The sequence below is a fragment of the Macadamia integrifolia genome, chromosome 6, assembly GCF_013358625.1.
Source record: "Macadamia integrifolia cultivar HAES 741 chromosome 6, SCU_Mint_v3, whole genome shotgun sequence".
In the NCBI taxonomy this organism is placed as follows: Eukaryota; Viridiplantae; Streptophyta; class Magnoliopsida; order Proteales; family Proteaceae; genus Macadamia; species Macadamia integrifolia.
The window spans coordinates 30,356,744-30,368,622 of NC_056562.1; the positions used below are offsets into that span (position 1 = coordinate 30,356,744).

General features: G+C 40.9%; 1 protein-coding gene across 1 annotated transcript; it reads right to left on the reverse strand.

Annotated features, from left to right (window-relative positions):
* Positions 1-3,838: 3,838 nt before the first annotated feature.
* LOC122081991 (scarecrow-like protein 6) lies at positions 3,839-7,260 on the reverse strand. Its single transcript, XM_042649457.1, has one exon. It carries the CDS (start codon positions 6,717-6,719, stop codon positions 4,302-4,304), a length of 2,418 nt encoding a protein of 805 aa, XP_042505391.1. The 5' UTR covers positions 6,720-7,260; the 3' UTR covers positions 3,839-4,301.
* Between the last annotated feature and the right edge of the window lie 4,619 nt (positions 7,261-11,879).

The following is an 11,879-nucleotide window of genomic DNA, read 5'->3' on the forward strand; positions in this document are numbered from 1 at the left end:
GGCCCCCCCCCCCCATCCTGCACAGAGCACCAGAGCCCAACAAGACTGCGAACTGCGGAGCTGTTTCACTGTCCCATCAGCCCATCACCACCACCGGCACAAGCTCCGGCACCGGCGGATCCGGCCGCACCACCAGAGCTCGCTTGGACATATGTGGCTAATTTCGAAGTCATGGCTGGCGGGAAGAAGTAATCCATTCCCTCCATCCATCCTATCCGTCCATTCTACCGGCTCCTTACACGTGGACCACCCTGATTGCGACTTAACGTTTTTGGTGGTACCCACTACCCACCACACACTTGGCCTTAGATGTTTGTTCTGTTACGTTAAGGACTTGGGAACAGCTCTTGTCATTTTCATCTCCCACTGCCCGAAAATGTGAGCATCACAGCTAAAACCAGCAGGAGAAACCCCCCGCCCCCCCCTCTCGAGCCTCAAGAATGGCAGAAGTAGAGGCCAACCTCCTAAATATCCACCACGTGTACAACAGCTCATGACCGTTGATTTTGCAGGTAATGCATGAGGCACTACGGCGATGTTTAACCTAAATGTTCAAAACTTAGGGTTAAAGATATATTTCTTAATATCAAAGCTCAACAATCGTTCACTACTCAATAGGATTATAAATAATTCATGACAATCTTAGCCATAGAGTTGCATTCACTGCATCAGTGATATCATAAACCTAACAGGGTCACACGTTGTCTGATCGGAATCAAAGTAGAATCCAACGTTCCTGACCATAGAGTGCATTCACTGTATCATTATGTAAGAACATAATTGGATGATATCCTTCTTAATATCACAAGCATACCTATCAAAATAAAGGTAACACTCGACATTCCTAGCTATAGAGATGCATTCATTGCATCAGTAATAAGAGCAACCCAATGCACGAGGTTTCTGTTATTGCTGGATTTGTGAAGAGTAAACTTGAAAGCGGCTATTTTCAAGTTTTAAACTTGTGTCCAACATGTTACAATAATGCAACTTAACTATACATTATTAACTATAGAGATGCATTCATTGCATCAGTAATAAGAGAAACCCAATGCACGAGGTTTCTGCTACTGTGGGATTTGTGAAGGACAAACTTGAAAGAGGTTGTTTTCAAGTTTTAAAATTGTGTCCGACATGTTACAATAGTACAACTTAACTACTCGCACATATCTGATATGAATAAAGGTAAAACCTAACATTCCTGGCCATAGAGTGCATTCACCACCTCTCAGTGATGTAGAAACATAATTGGAAATATAAGTTGGACATGAATGCAATTTGACCTGTGATCTTCTCAGTGAGGTAGTTTCTGAAAACGTCTATTAATTAATTAGATTAGCTCTTAGATCCGCCGAAAGGGAGAGGGAAAGATTTGGTGGTTAACAGGTTTCTTTCCCATTTAAACTTTTTAATTGGCAATCTTGAGATGCAGAGACCTTACCCACCACTTGCTAAGGACTTGAGCAAAGTTTATTTAAGCTTGGCTAGCCCCAAATTACATCATATGATGATGATCACCTGCTCACCTGCACAACTGACATAATCTAGAATCGTTCAATTAGAATCTAGACCATCTCCACCATCAGATAGATGGGGGACCAAACCCACATCGGTCAGATCACATGAGATCATCAAGTGGGTGGGTGGAAAGGTCATGATGAAAAAGCTCAAGAAGTGGGCCAAATAGATCCATTGGGTTGGTTGGACGTGGACCACTTAGGCACCCAACCATAGAGAGAGCCACCCTTCTGTTCTGTTCTGTTCTGTGATCTATTTAAGGGCTTTTTTGCTCCAGAGAAATCACTCCAAATGGGCTAGCCTGGTTGAATTAAAAGAAACCCTCCCCCCCACCCCATCACAATCCATCCCCATCACAGTACGACTTACCCTCATCAACATATTTTTTTATGGGAAGCTCAAAATAATTGAAACCGGCTTTGGAAACCTCTGCTTAGAACCCAAAAAAGAAACCATGAAAGAAAGATTATAAACACCTCAAAGTCCATTAAATTAGTATAAAAAAAAAAAAGAGGGGATTATCTTAATCCCACCATTATCGAGGTCATTTTGTAGGGATTTTTAGGCCTTAATTTTCAATGAAACAACAAAATAAGATATTATCGATAATCGCCTTCGTCCATACCAGTCATGTTCTCAAGCAATTTAATATACTCAATAAAATGTCTTGCATGTATATATATATATATATAGGTTATAGACTTCCATTCTTTTACTCTAAACCTGTAACATGATCTGAAGGTCTCCTATATTTAATTCTATATCTTTCCTAGATCAATAAAATACAAGATAAGAGACGAACTTACCTTATAAGATGATGAACAAGAAGAGTTTAAACTAATCATAAGGAAGACCTATGGAACATGAGCCATGTGGTATGATTGAGATAGGTATAAAATTATCCAACACTAGCAAAATTCAATGCACAATAGTACTCAGTGATAGCATATACAAATATATATATATATATATATGTGTGTGTGTGTGTGTTTGTTTCATTACAATATAAACAGAAGTCCCCAACTAAGTAGATTAATTAACCAAAACCTATAAACATCTTTGCGTGTTACGCGTTGTGCGTACTTGCCAGGGAGGATCTTAACCCAGCTTTGGTTGCTGAGGGCCCTACAAAGTATAAACCCCTCCCATGTCAAGAAAAAAAAAAAGAAGAAGAAGAAGAAGAAGAAGAATAAGAAGAATAAGAAGAGAAAAAAAGAGACAATCCAGTTAGCTTGAAGCCAAAAATATTAGTTCCTAGCACTAATTTCCTCCAAAAGTACAAATATCATCTGGGTATGCATCATTGGATCTAAATTCTTAAATAGACCTATATGTAAGTTGTTGTTTCCTAAATAGTTCTGGGATATTCAAGAAAGAATCAGTGTATTGAATCAGAGGCATAGCACAGATAGAGAAACTGTTCTTTGCATCAACCTAAGAACTCTGCAGATAACAAATAACCGATGAAGCAAACAGAGAGGGCTGAAGGTTGTTCTTCGTGCAAACACAAGATCTGAATCCAATTCCTGTGTAACAGAGGAATCCATGTCCTACAAGAAGTGACTATTGGATTTGAATGTCTAATGCTATCTGAAATAAGGGGCATCTGAACCATGGTCCAGTGGCTATAATCTAGAATTTGAAGAGCCTTATTATGCATGACACAAAGTAAGAGAGATACACTGATGGTAACAGCCTAACACCCAATCACCCACAGGTACAGAATTTTGAGGAAATAATAATGAGGTAATAGAGAATAACAATGGAGAATCAAATCAGCTAGGAGAGATGAAAGTAAGGCGTTCATCCTTCAGTTTCTTAAGGAAACAACCAATTTTAACAACATCCCAACTAAAACAACAATCTCTAACCACAAAGAACCATACTGCTTGCTGGAACCCAATTAACCCAATTAGACCAGTAGAAAATCCACCACCCACAAGGCCACAAATTAGATTGAAAAGTAGATAAAAACCAGGCACAAGGGTCAACAAATGAAATACAGACCTGAGAAACAAATGGTTTTTATTTCTTTTTTTTTTCATTCTATTCCCATTTGAGCACAATCTCTGAAGTTCTCCCTAGGAGGGTGGTGGGGTGGGGTGGGAGAAGGATGACTAAAAATTTACAATTGCACTTGGAACAGATCAAAAGTTGTCTTCAATTGGAACTAACAAACACAACCAGAATTAACATCTGGATCTGAACATGAGACCTCATATCATGTAAAATAAATAGTTCAATTTGAAGTAGAATACAGCAAATGAGATTCAAAAAAAACCAAAGCATTCAAAGAATCATGCACATCATCACCCACAAATAACTAAATTTTGGAGGGTTAAATTCTTTTTCCTTCTGTTTTTTGCCTTTGTTGTCAAGTGTACAACAAACAACCACCACCTGAACCAGAAGTGAAGTGCTGCTTTCTAACATTAACACTAGAACACCTTAGCTGTAATACCCATGTCCAAAATAGTCATAAAAGGGAGTGGAAAAAAAGAAAAGAAATGAAAGAAAATACTGTACTACATCTTCCAATTTCTCAAATGTTATGTTTTACTCAGAAAACAATCTCTCTAATCACATAGACAATTGGCAGACGAGAATCACAGGCAAGAAAATGCACAAGGAAGCCGTCACAAAACAAGGGCCACCACCATAGATAGTCCATAGTCTCAAGGTTTATTAAGATCAAAGGGCAGAGTAAGTTGTATGGCACCTTCGTGAAGGGTGTGTAACTGAGTACAAGCCAACCTTCTTGCCTGTTAACAAATTTTCCCTCTTTAGCACCTCCAAGCAGATGCTGAGACGAGCTCCCGCCGCTGCCAGCAGAGAACGAGCGACGCCTGGCGCTTCTCAACGTGGAATCCTCTAATTTGAAACCTCTTAACCAGGCATTCAGCCTGGGTCTCAGTGAAATTGCTGAATGTCAATGGGGTGAACCCAGCTTGAGCAAAGAGAGACCTCCAAGGTGGCAGTTTATCCGGGGAACGCTGCCGTCCCAGTACAATGCTCTCAATCCTTGGCTGGAATAGGAACCTCTCAATCTTGTGCAGAGCATCTGAATTAACGTTTACTGCATCCAATGAGTCCAGTAGGAATGAATACGAATGTAGAGCACTGAGGAAGTGCTGCGAGAAAGGGAGGTCACTGCGATCACAACCACGATCCACAGAGACCACAATTTTGGGGGAGAGCTGTTTCACAAACCGTAGGAGTGAGGGGACAGAGGATGGGTGATTGGAAGAAGAGCCAACGGGGAGGTTCACTGCAACTGCCTCATTCTCTGTGACAGGGAGGGAAAGTGACCATGAAGCTGGGTCAAAGGAATCGAGGCTCACGATGTCGAGCTCAAATGCAATGCCAAGGTCGTTAGCGAAGTGGATCAGGTTCTCTCGGGTGAGATCAAGCTCAAGTGGATCATGAGAGGACGGAGAGGCAAAAGCAGTGATCTTCAAGGAAGGGGTACCACCAATCCTCACTGCAAGCTCCTGCATTAAGGACGCCCATTGCCCGCCAAGACCAATATCGAAGTCTATAATGTGAACCCGATCAAACCCATCAAGTGTTTCAAGGAGGGCCTGGTTGCAGGTGAAGTTGGCGAACTGCAGCAGCGGAGATATCTCCGAGAAGGCCTTGTAGGCGCCAATCTTGAGAACAACATCGAAGGGGGTTGAATTCCTCTGTGGAGGAGAAGAGCCAGTGTTATTGGTAAGGAGGAGCAGTTGCAGGGCCTCCTTGAAGTAGAAAGCAGCCCTTTGGAGGGCCTTTCCTACTGGGAGCTGGTGATTGAGCCGCGCCAATATCCCTCGCGCGTGTACCGAATTCCCCGTCTCGACCAGCTCGGCGGCCTTGAAGAGCTGGTCGACCAACGCCTGCTGCTGTTGCTGTTGCTGTTGCTGGTGAACCACTTCGTCACCAGCGCCCATCACTTTCGGCTTCAGCCCCATTGTTGGCCTCTGCTGAAGATGAGGAGGCAATTGTAGTTGGTGAGGGAAACTCGATTGTTGCTGTTGCCTCCGCAGGAAAAGCTGCTCTTGACCCGAATCGGTAAACGGAACCTTGGGGATCTGAGAAGTCGGGTCAACCACAGCAGCATGGTGGCGCTTCGCTTGAGGAAGTAGGTGGTGCTGCTCTTGCTGCGGGAAAGATAATGGCACAAAGAAGGGCTGGTTCTGAGGATTATGGACTTGTTGCTGGTTTATCAGCAATTGTGGATTGAAAAGATGCGGCTTTTCCTCGGAGGGCTCAAGATGAGTTTGCTGTGGATAAAAAACGCCAGGAGGTATAGAAAGAGGGAGATTCAGAGGGTGGTTGTTAGGAGATGATGAGAAAATGGTGTTGGGAGGGTTACTGCTGCTGTTAGGAACAAAACAAGGCATTTTGTAATTAGGAAGATAAGCTGTATTGGGGAACGAACCGACCCTTCCATTTTGGTGGTTGGTGGTGGTTGTGGTGGTGGTCGTGGTGGCGGTCGTATTTGCAGGGAACCCAGAACCAGGAACAGATAGAGAAGGATTGATGGTACCCATCACATTACCACCAGTACTAGCCGAAGCACCTCCGCCTCCTCCACTGGGCTCAAAACCGAAACCGTGGTCGACGATCCCGAAGCTAGTAGCACTGGCTTCGAACTCCGAACCACCACCTCCTCCTTGCAACAACTGCTTCAAGCCCGAAGAAGGATCTTCGACATCGCCCATAATCCATCGGATCAGCGACTGTTCCTGCCCAGGCGAGGCTGCTGATTCTGATAATATGTTCTCCCAATCCTCCATCCCAAGGCCACATTTTTCTGCACCAGTGCCACTCCCGCTAACAATATCAAACGCAGTCGGAATCGGTTGAAGCTCCGAAGCCCATTCGTCCTTGCGTGCAACACCACCAACGCCAGGTGGCTCAGCCGAGCTGTCCTGCTGTTGGGTAGGCAGCCATTTCTGTGGGGGGTTATCGGAAACCGCCGCCACGCCGGCAGTGTCGGTTGAGCCGCCGCCCCCGCCCAACGAAGAAGACGGGGTTGAGGTCGATGTAGGTGGGCTGGGACTCCTTCTTGGATCCAGTACAGAGGTTGGTTCGCTGCCCACGCAGCTACCCTCCTTCCACTTGTTCCCCGATACCGAAGAAATCGAAGAAGAGAAGTCTGAAATCTCTGCAACTTCTAACACCCCCTTCCCCTGCAAACTAAAGGGCATTCCCCTCATCTAAATACAAGTTAAGCCCAGAAAAAAAAGCTCTCCAAAAACAACACCAAAGAAAATCCAGATTCAAACAGATGGAACACGAGGATGATGATGATGATGATGAAGAAGAACAGAAATATAGATAACTTTCAAGATAAGAGTTCTCAGAAATACTACTCAGTGAGACAACTACCAACAAAACATCTCAGCCTTTAATAGGAAATCTGAAAACTCTTCTTCAGTCGGTCTTCAACTCCAAAACCACTCCTAAGATGCATGCACTTCAAGAAACCCATTCCACCAGAGACCAACAACAGCTACCAATCTTCCATCATCTTCTCTCCCTTTCAACCTTTTTCTGTTTCCAACTCCTCAAGTCCATTTCTTCTCTGTTCTTCTCTTCTCTTCTCTCCCTTCTCTTTACCCTCTATGTTCTTCTCTTCTTCTCTGCCCTCTTCTTGTGTCGCAGACTCCCAGCAGTAAGTACTCTGTCCCTTCTCTGTTCTGTCATGGATGCGTGCAACATAAAAAAGGTAATAAAGTTCCCTTCCCTCCCTATCTTTCTCTCTCTCAAAAATTTTCTCTTTCTTTTTTTTTTTTTTTTTTCAATTGTGTGGCTTGTTTTGAGAAGGGTTTATCTCTCTCTGCTGCGTTTTCTGTCATCCGGGTCTCGCCTCCTCACAGCAATTTTAATTTAATTTTTTATTTAAATTAAATCCGGCCCGTCCCCTTCGCAGACCCAGAACCCAATAAACCCCGGCTCTTAATAATTAAAATATTTAATAAATAACTTCTAAAAAAGATATAAAAGGTGTACTGCCCGAAATATCGTTGTTAATTCTTAAATTCCAAAATTACCCTTACATATCATTATTAATTCACAACTCCATCAATTGGGTTTTCCCGTAATTGCGTATAGGGTCCACTTTTTGCTGGGCCTGGTTTTCGAAACTAAATCTGATGATGCGAGACTTGAGAATATCACGAGATTACAGCGAGAAATTGATGAGATAGAGATGTGTGGTTGCGATTTGAAGCAAAAGGAGGGAGGGTCTGTGCTCGACCAATGGCGGCGATGTGTTCCGGTCTTTCGATTGACCGTCTCTTTCGCTCTTTCTCTCTTTCTGTGACAGATGGGAAAGTGATGCCAGACGAAAAGCCATAACAGTACGGTCTGTCATGACGGGATTTTTTGTCATTTAATTTGATGTATAGGGCATTTTCGAACATTCGCTGGAATACTATGGAACACAATTTTTGATCCCCCGATATGATCTGAACAAGATGATCATGAAAATCCAACTGTCGGTATTATTTACGGATCAATCCATCAAACTCCCTCCTTACAACAACCGATTGGGTTGAGAGTTGAGACTTGGTATCGTAGCTCGTAGTCCGGGGTATCAACTGGTTGGTCCAGTCCCTTTTGATGGAGTTTAATTGACCTTCATCGATTTAAGGCATCGTATCATCTTTGTCTTGTTTATATAATCGTGTCTTGTAAACTAAGGCATAGATATATTTTTACTTCATTAATCGATTTCAATTCATAATAGAGCTCAAGATAACTTCCCTAAGTAGGATTTAAACTTGCTAATTGAACTATATAATTGGGCTATAAATAGACTATATAGATTTAAATGGACTAATCAGGCCTACAAACAATTGATCATAATAATATTCTATCACTATTGGATGACCGTTAGGCCACTACCTTACATCAGATTGTGCTAATTGATGCTTAAACCCAATACATCTAGTAATCGATTGATCAATCTCAATCTCAATCTCTCAGACTTCACTGTTTGATTTACATGAGATCCATCGGTGAGGGTCAACTTCAAACACCCCTAACTTGGTTAATTCAAGCACACAGCACACAGCACACTGCACACTGACATATTTATCATTAAAAAAAAAAAAGAGAGAGAGATATTTCATATTTGAGACTGCAGGTATAATGCTACCCTTGTTGTTATTCCATATTTACATTTATACCCCTGCAAGCTTTAAATGTGGAAGTTAGCTGTTTTTAATACTGACAGAGCTTGACTTAAATGTTTAAAGCTCCAAAGATGATTTATATTGTCCGTACAGTTCTCTTTAGATACTCTCAATAAGATGGATCGTACGTGAGATCGTCATATAAGACGTTGGATCAGAATAAGTAGTGGGGGCCTATCGATACATTTATGCCAATCTGATTAATCTCACAAGAAACGGGTTCAACATGATTAGTACTACGACAAACCAAAGAGAAATTCCGAATTTATCGCGAGAATATGCCGAGATGGAGTTAATCCAACCAAATTAGTTTAGTTATCTCATTATGGTTTATTTAATTATTAAAGATATAATAATCACCTTTATTTGCGGACCCGAATTTTATATTCTCTTAAGATAGGGACTTACTTATAATCTTAATAAATTATAAAGAAAACTGAGGACAGCTCCATCTCCCTTCTTATAAAAAAAAAAATAGAAAAATAAATAAAAATAAAGGTCATTAGTTTATATAATAGAAAAAGAAAACTTATATAATAATATCATACTTCAAGGGAAGAGCTCAAAAAAGAAACAATTTGAGATGCATTGAATTAGATTGGACTACTCCAGGGACACAAATCATAAATCACAAAACTACCAAATCATATTTTATTTTCTGAATAATTCACTTAAATACGCTTTATCATACATAAGTTCATAGGTATCAAAATCAATGGTGGCATGTATCAATATCAAGTATGGGAAATAAAATATCTATCGAATCATATGATATCAATACCTTAATCCATGATTATATGATATTCTCGCCTAGCTTTGCCATTTGTCCATTCTGTGAAAAATATCCAATCGTCAATATGAATGAAGAAGTCGAGGTAATAGAACACAAATAATAGCAAAGTCCAGTTTCATGTCATACGCCAGTCGATCATTGAGAACTTCTAGATCCATGGATCGGTTGATCCAGTAAGGATCCATTTGTTGGTGGGTCCTTGTGGTTGGTATGATTGCTAACTTTACTATCAACTAGATCTTAGGGGAAAATTGATTAGTGAAAACTCAGCTTTCAGTATTAGTGTTAAAGTGAGATTGCTCCTTTTAATCACATTGATTAAGGGGACATGTAAGAGCTTTTTCCAATGTTGGTAGTGGCTTCCACTAGATTATAGTTGATTTATCCATTATTGTAAGGGTCGGGTTCATGATATTGGCCGTTTTGTCGGGTTGGGATTAAAGAGAAGGTGAAGTCAACTCCTAAGAGATGAGGGTTGGTAATTCGGGTCAATTATTGCCCACATGGATTGGTACTAATATGTGAACCTGCGTAAGCTTTGGGAGGACTTTGGATTGCCGTACGGTCTCCTTGTCCTCCAGTAATGATACGTGACCTCCACTCTAAATGACATAAAGGAAGGAAGAGGAGAGCCAGGACAAGGAACTTTTTTGTTGTTACAGAAGTTTGTATATACTCTGTAAGACAAAACTGAAACTTAAGGTGGTAGTGGTAGTGGATGATGGTGGTGGTGGTGGAGGAGGTGGTGGTGGGCTTCATATACCAAACCATTTGGGCTTGAAGGGGCAGCTGTAATATGGGGGCTTTATGTTTCCATCAATCAAATTAGACATGGAGGGCCAACAACCTACACTAAAGAGTACTGAGTGAGAGCCAAAGGGTCCTCAGGGTCTTATTTTCTTTTCTTAGCCATAGAGGAATTTCCATATCCTCAACAAGTGCCTTGCTAGCTCCACCAGTTTCCCATTGTTTTCTCCTCCAATTTTCTTGGGCAATAAGTAATCAATTTACCATATTTTCTCATCACCCAACCTTCTTTGCCAATAATCAACAAGACATCTCTCGAATTTCCATATCCTCAACAAGAGCCTTGCTAGCTCCACCAGTTTCCCATTGTTTTCTCCTCCAACTTTCTTGGGCAATAAGTAATCAATTTACCATATTTTCTCATCACCCAACCTTCTTTGCCAATAATCAACAACAAGACATCTCTCTCTCTCTCTCTCTCTCTCTCTCTCTCTCTATATATATATATATATATATAAATGATGGAAGGGTGAAAATATGATTTCAAAAGCTAATGGGGTCATGCTTAGGCACTGTTTGAATTGTTTAGAAAACTATGATTTGGACATGTCAGAGAGAAGGCTTTAATTTATCCCAAACCCCATGTGATGGTTAAGGAGACCACCCCACCCCTCTCTACATATGCCTCCATTATACGAAGTGGAAAGTGACTACCCAACTGAACCTCTGAACCCCCTCTTTGCCCCTCTCTCTCTCTCCTTGTTGTTTGCATTCCACCCTTAATTGTTTCAAATTTCTTCTCTCTCTCTCTGCCTTTTAATTAATCTTACTATTATTTTTTTATTCTTTATTTTTGGCTTTCCCTTGAGGGGTTCCCTAAAAAACAGAAGGATAGTGACAAGTTCTTTTCTCTCTTCTCAAGATTTCCTACACCCCAGGTCCCCAAGCAATATGAACGATATAGTGACTTACACAGTATAACATAATCTTAACCCCATCAACAAGGCTAAGCAAAGCATTTTCATATCAAGATATAAACCTTCTTCATGACATAACAAAATGTTTTTGATTTGATAATTTGTTTATGCCGCTCCTGCTTAATTAAAAAGACATTCATTTGTCTTTCATAGAACTGCATGGAACATGGAAGTAAATCGATTGATTAGGCTGACCATGGCTACACAATAAAGATTATTGGCCTGAAAGAGATCAAGAGCTAAATTGATAATTTATATATAAATTTAGATATAGGAATCTTTGAGCCAGCGGCCTACGGAAATACACCCGTGAACAACAACTAAACGGTTTTATATATATATGTAGTCAGAGTAATCATTTCAAAGTTGTCCAGATGGTTAAGTTGAATTAGGGATTGTGTGAATAGACGCATAGTCACAGATTCGATTCCCCATCTGTGCATCTACGATTTGAATAGACTGTGGTGGTGGGTTACTGTGCTAATCTCCTTAAGAATTAGCCAAGTGTTTCTCCCATAAATGTGAAAAACCATAAGATGATAGGATGGGTAGAAATAATAATGATTTGAGCCATTTTAAATGTTTTTCAGATTTTTCCCTTCTTAAATCAAAGGAGATTTTAATTTTTCTACTATGTGTTTCCATTGATTGCTGGTACTT

Excerpts from the sequence above, each read along its gene's own strand:
- LOC122081991 (XM_042649457.1), bottom strand. The coding sequence starts at position 6,719 with ATGAGGGGAATGCCCTTTAGTTTGCAGGGGAAGGGGGTGTTAGAAGTT.